This window comes from Pyxicephalus adspersus, chromosome 5, assembly GCF_032062135.1.
Source record: "Pyxicephalus adspersus chromosome 5, UCB_Pads_2.0, whole genome shotgun sequence".
NCBI lineage: Eukaryota > Metazoa > Chordata > Amphibia > Anura > Pyxicephalidae > Pyxicephalus > Pyxicephalus adspersus.
In genome coordinates, this window is record NC_092862.1 from 9986179 (window position 1) to 10000005 (window position 13827).

At 37.8% G+C, this 13827-nt stretch overlaps 1 protein-coding gene across 1 annotated transcript in view; it reads left to right on the forward strand.

Annotated features, from left to right (window-relative positions):
* Positions 1 to 13827, forward strand: part of ASAP1 (ArfGAP with SH3 domain, ankyrin repeat and PH domain 1) — a gene marked incomplete in the record, with an annotated part of 158430 nt that overhangs the window by 96543 nt on the left and 48060 nt on the right. Inside the window, 5 exon segments of the mRNA XM_072410648.1 lie at positions 7479 to 7624; positions 10100 to 10174; positions 10649 to 10698; positions 11691 to 11820; positions 12927 to 13012. Coding sequence (XP_072266749.1) covers positions 7479 to 7624; positions 10100 to 10174; positions 10649 to 10698; positions 11691 to 11820; positions 12927 to 13012 — 487 coding nt within the window.

Consider the following 13827-nt stretch of genomic DNA (forward strand, 5'->3'; position numbering starts at 1 on the left):
TCCAAGCCTCAGCAGTTGACACCTTTAGGATAGGGCTGGAGAGCCTCCAGCTTCTGTACCTCCAGGTTCTTCACGGACCTGGGGGCCACTCATGGAACTCTAATGACAAATAAACCTAACCTAAAAAATACACCAATGCATTTTTTTGGGTATATTTAAGTGACTTTTGTGCATTGCTTGGTAAGGTTTAACTGTTTTTTTCTATCAAAAAACAAATAACCAAGTGTTGGTTGCAGACTTGTTTTGAAGGAGCAAAATAATGTGCTGGTGTCGTCATCCCTGCACTAGATCAATGATTTAAGAAGTGTTTATAGGGATTTATAGAGTTACAATGGAGTTACAATGGAGCTTGTGCTTTAAGTCCTCTATGTTTCTATATAATTCCAAGTAAGTGTACTTGCAAGCATTTAAATGTTTTTATAGACTTATCTTTAAAGGTTACTAACCAGCCCTCCCTACTTGCACGAGGCTCCACCCTCTTCCTTTTTCTTCCTCCTTAAAACCCCTGGCCACTTTGGTTGGCCATTCCGCGATGACGCAATTTGACAGCTGGGCGATGTTCAGGTAGGTAACAATAGTTATTGCAGAAGGGACAATGCCTGTCCTTTTCTGCAATATTTTCAGGCATGGGTCTCAGGTTTGAATCTCAGCCAGGACACCCAGGTTTCCTCTGGGTTTTTCCGGTTTCCTCCTACTTTCCAAAAACATTCTGTATGATTAATTGGCTTCCCCCCAAAATTGACCTTAGATTACATTAATGACGTATGACTGTGGTAGGGACATTAGATTGTGAGCTCCTTTGAAGGGACAGTTAGTGTCACGACTATGGACTTTGTACAGCCCTGCAAAATATGTCAGCACTCTATAAATACTAGATATAATAATAATATTCACATGTCTGAATCGTGAATTTGCAAAGTGGGTCTTTAATGCTTGTAGTGCCCATTTAGGCGCCAACCTACAGCTTACACTAACCTCAGGGGTAGACATAGCCTGTAGTGCACACAATAGATCACCACACCCCATGTCGGTGTGAGCAATCTTCTGCAGGGTAAATAAGTTTCTCTGACTTGTGCAGTGTATCTCATATATTTCTTTTAAAACTACACTTTTTATCACTCACGTAAAGCTGCACTTTTTACTTCATTTCTTTTTATAGCTTTCCCTTAGAAAGTGCTCAAGTGCACTACAACATCTCCCTGTTGTTTAAACATGCTGCAGGTTGGTTGTTAAGTGTTGGTACTCGTGTACTAAGCCTCGGGTCGGCTCCTGCAATAACAGTACTTTACAACCAACAAGGTGGTGCTGTCCAATGCTGGCCTGGCTGATTTTCTTTTGCCTAGCAACAGCAAATTATCTCAGATTTGCATGATATAAAGGCAATATGCAATGTTTTCTCAATAAATAGAACATTTCCCAGGCTAATGCAATTGCTTCTCATAATTTTAGGTGAATTTAGCAGGCTTTGCATAGACAACACATTTTTATTTCAATAAAAATTGATTTCTGAGCGGTGTGATGTGTCCCAGCGGCCGGGGCCTGTGTAATTTTGCTCTTTACTACCCTCGCTGTTATAATGTGTTGTTTGCCCGAAGGAGGAGAACTGTGCCAGAGAATGGAGGTGCTGATTATTATGATTAACTTGTTTATTGCATTAAGTGATGCGGTATTGTGTAAAAAAGGAACACCACTGGTAGGCCTCACCTAGAGCATTAATTATGGGTTGTATACAAAAAGGATTGCTTTACACTTAAGCTGCATCAGCGTGAATAGAAAGCTTTGCTTTAGCAGAGTTCTTTTAACAACTGATTAAACCTTGCAACATTTTTTTTTACGGTAAAGTGGAGCTGCTTTTATGTATAATGAACAGCATTTAATTCAATTTCGGTTTCATTTAAGATGATGTAAAATAAAATTTGAAACTATATTTAAAACCAAAAAATCCCATTTACTTTTACTTCCACAGGAACCCCAATCCTTCCAGTGCTGTCCTCAGTTTGGTCTTGGGCCGTCTGGGGATCCTCCATCCTCCTGGCACAAAGGAAGCAAGGGCCGCCACCATCTTCTTCCTTTTACTGGCTACGTCACCCGAAATCGCACTCCACATGTGCGAGGTCGAGTGATGTAGCTTGCTGTAAATTGGGGAAAAAAGAGTGCTGATCTCACTGTGCATGTGTGAGATCTGCATTTTATTTCCCTGTTGATGTAAAAGGCCCTTCTACGCATGCTCAACTTCAGTCATGAGCAGAAGGAGCAGTCTGAAGCTGCCTTGGATACATGTTGTTGATATCCCCAAGGGCTTTGCGCTCTCATTGAGTCTTTACTGCCATAGCGGTAAAAACAAAAGTTTTTAACATAAGGCAACCCCGTGAAATACCTTTCAGATCTTAAGGACACCCCTACTATAAATATTGTAGGAGTTAGTGTGAGGGTCATTTGGAAGAATTCCTCTTACATTACTGGCCAGTTGGAAGAATGTCACCCTTACAGATAGCCAAAAACATCATTGGTGTCAGGTAAACTGACCTTTGCTCAAAGAACGCCTATCCTTGGAACCCTCGTTGAGAAACACTGGGGTGATGAATAAGTACAAATACCATATTTCTAACAACCTTTGCCAGAGTTCACCCTGGAATGCTTGTTCTACTCACACATGTCTAATAGCAGACATATAGAACACCCTTAAAAAAACAAAATTTACACAGATTTTAAAAGGAAATAATAATATACTACCATATTAATTTTACTGTACTTTTATTTTTGTATACTTTTTTATAAAAGTTTTCAATCAGGTGACAGAGCTGCTCCAGGAATTGCATGTTTCACATACCTGTGCTTGAGCACTCTTGAAATGAGCAATGTCCAGACTCGTCTAGATAGTGCATCATTATATCTGTTACTTACCTACATCAATAGCTCCAGGGATTGTGCCTAAAAGAATGTAAAGGTGAAAAAATGTATTGGTGTTCTATCCTGCATATTTAAAAGCTCAATTAAACACTCTCACACACACACTGAAAGGTGTCCAATGTCTTACAGTTTGTCTTCTTTTTAAAGCAGCCACAGCCTTTGTAGTGCAGCCTGTTCCTTGCCACCAGCTGCAGGGAAGAATCACTGCTCTGTGTTTGTAAGCCGGGGTCTTAATGCAGAGGTCTGAAATGACTTCCAAATAGCCAGACATATAGCTCTGCAGTTCACCAAGTTCATACTTCTTGTTTATTTAAACATACGCAGTGCTGTACAATAAATAGGCCTATATGCTTTTCTAACTTTTTTTTTGCTTTTGGAGATAACTTGGCAAGATATCTTGAATTATATCTCTTGCAAATGATTGGATAGAAACTCCATCAAGTTTTAATACTGTCTGAGGTATGCAAGTAATTCTACATGCTACACTTCAGTCTCATTGATCTATAAACCTATAAAAGTTCTCTCCAGGTTAGTTATATACTTTACAAGAATTTTAGCAAAATTCACTGCATAGTTTTATCTGGATGGACTAATAAATTCCTTTCACCTTCTTTTTATTAAGTTTTCTGTAGAAGGGTTTGCCTCCTATAACCACAGTGTTGTAACAAGAGAAAACCAGCATGAAAAATCCGCTTTTGGGATTTCTGGGGACATCCTATAGACATAGTCTCGAATAACTGCAGTTTTGCACCCACAGTTTTGTCACACTTTAAGCTTGCATGAAAAGGAAATAAATTAACCCCTACCACCTCCCCATTAAAAAAATACACAGGAAAAAAAAATAACTTCAAATTTCATTTGTGAAGTCAATGGGTTATTGTTCTGCAATGTCAAATGCAGACTTAACCTTTTTAACATGGGAGAACCCTTGAAATTACTTTCAGGCTGAAAGGAACCCCTGGTATATTTACTATATCCACAGCTCACAGTATTTTAGCCTGTTGGTCAGTAGGGCAAATGCCTTTTACATTGCATTACATTGCTGGCCATTGACAGGAATTGTCACCCTTACTGACAGACAAAAAGATCATTGGTGTCACTTAAACTGATCTGAGAGACACAAATTGCTCATTGCTCAAGGAACCCCTAGGAAATTCTGGATTACCCAGGTTAAAGGGATTTTGGACCCTTCCAAAAGGCATAGTGATGTCACTTTCACATAGTTTATAGAAGTTAGGGAGAAAGGTGAATAAAATTCTTGTTTACCCCTAATATTTGTTGGATTTTTTTTTCTTGCGCATATATACGTGGGGGGTCGTAAAAAGCCGAGCTTTTAAATTCTCATCACATTGGATTTGGTCTTGTGTGAACCATATGTCAGGATTATAGATCTGAACGTAACATGTTCTTTCCAGGTTAAATATACCCATACACTCTGTTCAGGCAGCATGCTGCAGCAATTGCTGATATTTTACACAAAAGTTGCTCACCCTATATAAAGGAAACTATTCTTGCAAGCAAGCAATTGAATATTTGGCATGGAAATGGGCATTGGGGCTCAACAGTGGGTAACGGTAATTGTGTAAAGAAGGTGGTTTGAAGAACAATTGTAAGGGGGTGGTAGGAACAGTAGGGAGAAACAATAAAAGACAGAGCAATAGCGCCTATCTGGGTGCAGTAATGGCCAATGGGAGGTAGGGAAAAAATAGTGCTCTGCAGGGGTATAGGGAGAAACAATAATGCGCAGCAGGGGGTGTATAGAAACAATGGTGCCCACCAGTGGGTGGGTGAGAAATGGTACTACCTAACTTTTACCTCTGAAGACCCCCCCCCCAATAATTATCCCGGCTCCAGATCTTGAGTCAGAATATGATATATAAGAGGTCCTGGGAGAAAAGCAGATCTGCTGGTATCTCCAGCAATTGTTAGAGGAGTCTAAAGTTTGTACAAGAACATATGCAGTTACTCTTTAAGATTTATCTGCAAAATATTAAATATTTGGATTTGGATGTGAGATTTTTTTTTTTTTTTTTTAATAAATTTTTATTAAATTTACATTTTTATACAGACATTAACAATCCTTGAATTATCTTCACATTTTGTTTTAATATAAACATTTCCATCTCTTCCTATAATATATTTTATCTTACAATTGTAACACATTTTTATTTCTTATACAATTCTAGTCTTTAAATTTCCTCCAATTTATAGTTATATTGATATGTATCACAACAAAATTAAAAAAAAATTTCGCACCCTGGTGCTGGTGAGGTTTTTTTAAAAGTAAAAAATAATTCAGGTAAGATAACTGCAGTTCTCATGTTGTACATAGCGTAAGACCATTTATATTCAGTAAACAGCTGAGCAATACATTTGTGACACAGTTTACGTCAAAGCAAAGCTTTTATCTGAATGACAATGCAAGGCTGCTTACAAATTTCAGAAGATGTGTCAGTAGCTTTGAATCCTCCATGGTTTTGTTATTCATCAACATAGACATGTAGACAAAGTTTCCTGGTTGGCACATCCACAGTCTTTGTGTACGTGCCAAAAGATTTCTGAAAGACCACATGCTCGAAGAAAACTTTACAACACATAATCTACAAACAAATTATTCTAACCATAGGACTGAACGTTTTGATGGTGGCCTAAAGAATAAAAGCCTGATACGATATGGCAGGACAGTTTAAAATCTATCCTATTAAAATCCCATGTAGAGATGTAAATTCTTCATGGAGGAATCATTAAGGAGAAGCTGTGGCCTACTTTATGGATGTGCTGAGCAATGATGGGGCAGATAGAAAGAATGTTTATTTGTTCAAATCTTTAGTTCTGGCAGTTTGCTTTCTCCTTCTGAAAATTGATACTTGTTTTTGACACTGGACATTTTGACAGATATTGTTTTCATTCCTCAAATTAATTGAATACATCTGACAAGGTAACAGTAAATCACTGATCTTAACAAAAAAAACTTGTAACCCTATTGCTTAACTTTAAAGGAAACTTGTCTCTGTGCAGGAAAACGCTACTGGTTTACTTTATTGGCACACACCAGGTTCACACAAGGGGGGTACTCTACCTACCTTTGCTCCCACATTGGGAGCCAAAAAATATATCTGGTGTGTTTTGGTATTACCATTCATCTTTCTTTTCCTAACACAATGGACCTAATATTTGGCAGCTTATACCAGGAATTTATTTCCAGGATTGCTGGATCTTCCATGATAGTCTATCTCCGTCTTGCGGAACTCATAAATCAGGCCCAGTGTTTCTTCTGTGTGTTCCCCTGGAGCGATGTTGTAGCAAAAGGAAGATATATATATTTGCAGCTTGAGAGGCTCAGCATAAAGTGGTCCCGGTTCATAGCTCATGCACAGGCATGGCAAAGGTTTATGTGGGAAGAGGATAGGTATCAGAGGGGGTTTGTTTGAGGGCCAATAGATATGTGTATTAAGGTGGTCTAGTTGTCATCAAGTTATAGTAAAGTTTTTACTGGTAAAAAAAATACACGGTGAACATTCATAGATCAAATTATTATAATAAAGTTGTTTTTGCAGGAATCAAATATCTATATTTAGTCAATTAAAGATAGTCAAAAATTTACCAGTAAGCTTGGTCTACACAATGACGCTGCTAAACAATGTCACTCCTAATTGTTTTTTATTGAGAACTTAAGTGCATTACCAAGGTTAATTCTAATGATAGGTAAGCACACCTGGCTCAGTCTCCTTTGCAGCTCATCTTACCTTGCTTTGCTAAGTTTAGGTTTAGGGGTCTTACTGGAAAGGTGACATTGTAAATTTGTGTCTTTCCACCAGTTGCTAGCCTCCACAGGGCAATTAGCTTGTTTGTTGCTGAGAAGTCTTTGGCTGTTCTTAATTTTACACCTGTAACTGGTATATGAATTAAGAGTTTCCTTGATGCTTTTGGCTTTATGCCTGTGTCTTACTGATGACATTTCCGCTGGCAGAATTTCAGCAATTACAGAATCACTTAAGTTTACCTTGTAGTTCTACTGATAGATGTTGCATAGCCATTGCCCAAAACACTGCAAAATTTTAGGGGGCTAGTAAGGGAGCTGCAACAGAGAGGCAAATTGTTGATTTTGACAGCCAGGGTCCAATACCATATAGCATAAGGAATTCTATTTTTATGTTTAGCTGGTTTATATTGAGTTGGTTTGGCTGATGTGGCAATGTAGATGCAGATCAACAAAAGTCATTACCAATTTTTTTCCCCTTTATTAAAGATTGTGCACCATGTAATTATTTTTTTTTTTTTGTACATTTTTGATTGACCTCTATAAAAGGAACATGCCAGATATAAGTAGCAACTGAAATATTATGTTATATCTGATTGTGACCGGCTGTAAATGACTGTGCTGTGTCAAGTGGCCGAGTCTCATTTTCCTCTAGCTCTACAATAGACTTAAGAGCTCTCATTACTTGATGTAACCTTCTTCAAATGCCACAATGACAAGATGGCAATCACTTACCTTTGTGAATGGCACTGACATCCCAACTCGTGTGAAATGATTCTGAGTTTACTTTTTCTTTTATGCTTTACAGATCATGTGCAGAATGAGGAGAACTACGCCCAGGCTTTGGATAAATTTGGAAGCAATTTTTTAAGCCGCGACAATGCAGATTTGGGCACAGCGTTTGTAAAGTTCTCCACTCTCACTAAGGAGCTATCAACACTTCTCAAGAACTTGGTAAGTGGTTGGAAGAGGTTTTAAATGTTTCCTTATGTATGACAAAGCCAACATTTGTTAAGGCTGAGTATACATGCTACTGGATTCAGACGTTAACCAGTTCATGGTGACTCCGTAGGCCTTGTTTTGACTACAATGTTCAATGCTCTGATTAAAAGGGAATCGAATCCTTTTAAATAGTGATAGTCAACAAGCTTGCTGTTTCAGATGTGATCTGAAAATGCACGGTTTGTTTGTTTACTTTGCAAGCAAGTACATTGAGAAGAACAATTCACCAAGCAGTCCTTTGTGCATTTTGTACATTTACATAGTAGGTCAAGTTAAAAAGCAGTAAGAGGTATGTTCCACCAAAGAAAGAGACCAAAACGTTTAAAGAGGGAGTTAACTCCAGTTTTCCCAGCCTGAATTGAAACTGAGAGAATGATATGAGAGAAAGAAGAAGAAAAAATCAAATTTTTGTGCTTTTTATTTTTTACTCAGAAACATATTGTGGAACAGCCTAAATACTATCAGACAGACAGTTTACTACTATACCGCCATTGTCATGCGGCCAAAGGCTCTAAGATTAGACTCTTGCCCTCTCCTTACCCTAGTAGAAGCATATATCCCAACCTACCCCATACTATCATACGCACTTTATCACCATCTAAAACAGTTATCGAAGCCATATATACATATGGCTGACCGCAGTGCCAGCACTAATATGTCCAAGTGACTACTGGATTTTATGATTAAGGTGCTTCCAAGTAGAATTTGGTATCAGATGTTTCTCATTTGTTAAGAGTTTCAGCGGTACCACCAAGGTATCCTAATCCCCTGAAGAAGCCCTGCGGGGCGAAACGCGTCGGGTAGGAAACCAAGTGCTAGCTGTAAACATAACTCGATGTACCATAAGATTATTATTTTATGATAAGACTAGCACATCAATGTTAGCCTAGGGCTAAGTGTAGATGGCTATTGTCTAGTTTTCTAGGATGTTTAAATAAAATTTAGAGTTTTAAAAAACATACTCTCATATTCTTGCCCCACAAAAGCCTGCTTTTTTTCTTCTTCTTTCTCCCATATTCTCCAAGTCCATCAAGTTCAACCACTGGGGAAATAAACATATCCCAGATATAAAACCCTATGGACATCCCTCTGCCTTCCCTCCATGTGTCAGTGAAATGGACTTTTCTTCCTGACTTGAAGGTGTACATGTTACAGGTGGGGAAGGCATGCCAGAGCTTTTCCTTTAGAAATCAAAGTCAAGAAAAAGCCGCTCAGCCATTACAAAGTGTCCTATGTCATGCTGGTGTTTATGTGGACACCCTAAGATGTTCCCACCCTCCATGAGAAAACACTAAATTTGGGTAAAACAGAAAATAGACATGAATTTATAAACATTAAAAACACTTAATAAAGTTGACCCAAAGCATTATAGGTTCCCTCTTCTAAAGATGTCACAAGAGTGTATAATAACTGTTCTGTGAAAACTTGAGAGCCGGAAACAAATTAAATCTTTACTTCAGGATGGTGCACATATCCTTGTGTCCCCTTCTTCATTTTGAACAGCTGCCTTGGCTACATTCTGACAACACTTTCTGTTCTGGGGTGAAACTAATTTCACAATCAGGTGATGGAGGGAAAGAAGGGCAATTTGCTCATCTTTACCCCTATAAGTAAAACTACACAATCATTTCTTGGTTGCTGAAGGAAAAACATGCTAAAGAGTAAGATGTTCTTCAATTTCAGTACAATAGAATACTGCTTAAAAGATCCCTGAAAGATTTCTTATTTTCTGTTTGATGCATGCATTCAATAATGTTTTTCTCACTAATCAGTATTTAGGTGTTGAATCTAAGGCTACATATAAAGTCAGATGATTCTCGTCTGATAATAATGTATGTACAGCTGTGCATTGAGTATGGAAGTTGAAGCCGCTGCTTTGTTGTTCATGGTCAAAACACAAGTTCAGTTTGTTTGCTGGAGGGTTTACTGAGCCCACGTTTATCTCGAAGTACTGGAAATCACTTCCCCCACATCTTAGATTGTAAGCTCTTCTGGGCAGGGTCCTCTACTTCTCCTGTGTCACTGTCTGTCATTTGCAACCCTTATTTAATGTACAGCCCTGCGTAATATGTTGGCCCTATAGAAATATTGCTTGATGATATTTATAATAATACTTATGTAGTGTAGACATAAAATATCTGGGTGGATCAAAAGTTCTGGCACTGCATACTATCACTATGGAGATCCTAACATTTGATAGAAATAAAACTTGAGGATCCAAGTTTGCATCTTCCTTATAAGATTTCTATAGCCCCTGACATTCCTGATTCTACGGTGAAGTAAGTTATACGAATATCTGTTCTGAAATGCTTGGTAAAATTATAGTGAACATTTATTGTAGCCAGATTGATTCATTCTGATTGTTGATGAGCTTCTGTGGTTTAGATACTGCAAATCTACTTCAATTTTCATTGTGTTTCCTTTTAGCTCCAGGGTTTAAGTCACAATGTCATCTTTACGCTGGACTCCCTTTTGAAAGGAGATCTCAAGGGAGTGAAAGGGGTGAGTGAATCATTTGTAGCTGTCTACGTCTGTATTATTAACATAAAGCTGTCTACGTCTGTATTATTAACATAAAGGAAGTCTAGTAGAAAAGTGGGACATTGTTTCAAAGACAAGTCAAAGTCAGCAATGACATCTCCTGTACTAATGACCCTAATCCCTTTCAAAAGTAAAACTTCTCTTATGAAATTACTAAATACAAAGTAACACTTCAATGTGCTGCAGTTACATACAAAGGATCCCCTGACATGACACCGCAAAATGCAAAAATTGCGTATATCAGGGTACTGAAGTTGACATTTGCTCAGATATGTTATTCTAAGAAGGGGGATAATTACAGAAATTAAAAGTAAAATTAAAGTAAAAATTCATGCAGTTTGATGCATGGAAACTACATTTGATTTTGGGTTAGGTTAGAGTCCTTTGCATATTTCTGTGTATTTTTTTTTACATATTTTTTTTTTTTATTTAAAGGATCTCAAGAAGCCATTTGATAAGGCCTGGAAAGACTATGAAACTAAATTGTAAGTCTGATTTTATTCCGTGAATTTTCCCTACATAATTTAGCTAGATTGAGTAAAATGACATCAGTTTATTCATTCTTTAGCTGCATACACACTACCAATATTATTCGTTGGAAACGAATGACCGATCGGCCGAAAATCGTTCACAAAAAAGGTAACCAACGACGCTGACGAACGAGGATTGTCGTTGAAAATGAACAATCGTCGCGGCCGATCTGATTGGCGGACGATCGTTCGCCATCTATCGTGTACGGTCGTTCAGTGATCGTGCATGTTTCTGCAATACACTTTCTCCATGTCACTCCCTGCATCATTCAAACGATTGATTCTAGCGTCTGTATATTATTGGTGGATTATATTTGAACGATTGTATCGTTACAGCATGTACAGAATTGTGCACAATACGATTGTTCAAATATAATTGCATAATCGTTAAACCGTCGTAATCGTTCGTTTTCTAACGATAATTATTGGAAGTGTGTGCCCAGGTCCAGTAAGGGGCCCCAGCTGGTCCTTCTGATTAGCAATATATTTTTTACATTTTCTCTGGTGTTCTTCCACTAATGGATTAAAGATATGATCAAAGACATGCCAACTTCTCAGTACCCATTTTCAGTAGAATGTCTGCTTTCATGTGACCAGTCCTAGCAAGATTTTTATTTGCTAAATTTAGCCCGGAGACTAAATATTTTCTTCCTGGTATTACCATTCTTTTTTGTCACCCCAACTGATATGACCTTTTTCTTCTGTCTTTCTTTCCATTTACTCATCTTTTTAAAACAAATAGCCTTATGCTCAACAGAATATAATTTCTATCTGGATACAGTCATTTTCCAGTTAAAATATTACTAAAGTCTCCTTTTATTTATATGTTTTATAACAATATTAGTAAGGAACAAAACTGTGTATAACCTACTGATCTTTATTACTTCTTTGTCCAAATTATCCAGAGAAAAGTAACTTAATGAAGTGTTTTTTTTTCTGAATTCTAGCACCAAAATCGAGAAGGAGAAGAGGGAGCATGCAAAGCAGCATGGGATGATCCGGACGGAGATAACAGGAGCGGAGATTGCGGAGGAGATGGAAAAGGAGAGGAGGCTGTTTCAGTTACAGATGTGCGAGGTAAGTACTTTAATTGGGATAAACTTAGGGGCCTTATCCTAGCAGGAATAACAGCACTATTGGGATTATCCCACTCATAAATGCGATCAACTAACATGATCACTACTTTATGAAACATTTGTTGAATGCTACTATGGTTTTACTGCTACATTCATAAAGCACCGCTATTCTACAGATTGCCAGATAGCCTTCTCCTTGTAATAATGGGGAATGCCATAGGCCACAGTGGAGATCTGTAGTGTGTTTTTTTTTCTGATTGTTTAGCCACAATCAATGAATCAATCAATAAATGGCAGTCACAGATTTATTTGAAAAAAAATGGGGCATGTATGCCACTTTCAAATGTAACAGTCAAAGGAATGGAGTGTTTGATGTCCAAATTAGGGTAATTACAGTACAGCGATCTAAGCATGAATTGCCTCTGTTTAACAACTGATTGATTCATAAATTTGGCATTTTACAAAAGTGGCAATCGGAAAAGAAAGAACAAAGAAGTGGATATCAGTTATCTAATCCCTACTTTGTACTGCTACAGTACTTTAAATAGTAATCATTACGTTTTGAAAAAAGGTGTTTTTTGACATCAATTTTTTTTATCAAAAGGTTGAGATGAAAGTGTTTTTGGAAGTAGTCTCTGGCAGTCTGAAATCTGGGTATCAGTCTCTTGTAACATGGGATGATTCTGTTTTTTGTCATGCATCTGCCTTTAACAAAAAGCAGGATTTTAAAACATGGCGGGACCTGATCAAGTCTTCTCTACAGTTGTAATGCTTAGGACAGGTGGCGTATAGAACTCAAGACTGACCCCAGAAACAAAGCAGTGCCTCATGTTTGATCTTTTCTCTGCCTGGCTGAATTACTCTGCTTGTGTTTTTCTGTGTATGCGCAATAATGAGATTTCATACAATGCTCTTTTTTAATGTACACAAAGGTATTGTAACAAACGCTTATTGTCTGTTATTACTATAATTACATAGCAATGATTATTTAATTAGATGCGCGCAGAGATGGAGGGGAAAAATTCCCTTGCACTAAAATACAGCTTTGCCAACCCAAAACATAAAGTGTATAATTACCAACAATGCGCTATTTTTTTCTTCTGACAGTATCTTATTAAAGTTAATGAAATCAAGACAAAAAAGGGTGTGGACCTGCTACAGAATCTTATCAAATATTACCATGCACAGTGCAAGTAAGTAAGCTCTTGTTATACTATAGGTCAATTGTGCTTGCCACCCCATTTGGTCTACAAATCCTAACTTTTTTCCCTCACTGGGGCTGTTTGTGGAGAGCATGATTTAATGTTCCCTATTTTAAGCATTGTTTGCAGTTATTGGGGCATTTCATACCTACACCCATCTACCTCAAAGGAGCTATAAGGGGAATGTGGTTTAGAGGGTATCTGATTTAAAGTTTGCACAGCACCAAAACAGTGTTCTTCAAAGATCCCAATAATACAAGTACCTTTTTTATGTTTCCACTTTGTTCCTGTGTTGTTCAGTTTCCCAGGCCAAAGTGGGGTCTTCCGATGGTACTTTTGCTCTTGTTTTTTTGTTCTTTAGAGGGCCAAGCCTCACTCCGGGTTTTCCCTGTCAGCTTGTCACCTTTTCATAATCTTTCAAAATTATCTGTCACAATCAAAAAAACTTCCTCTAGTGTAAAATAAAAAACTGATATACGTTAAAAAGAGTAATTCACTTACATTGGCAGCTCAGAGGTTGCAAGCAATAGGGTCCTCAACCATACACTTTTGTCACTGGAGGCAAGCCCCACCGAAATACTGGGTTTCATGATATCCTTAGTACACTTCCAACAATATTGTTTATGAGTAAGTGAAAAACACCTAGTAGAGACAAATAAAACTAAGTTCTGTGTTCTGCTTTTGTAATTTCAACCCCAAATTCACCTGTTAGAATTAAAGCACCTACCATACACTTTATCTGCCAGCACAGGTCATACCCAAATGAGAACACTGTATTATGTCTGAAAACACAGGTCCGATCTCTT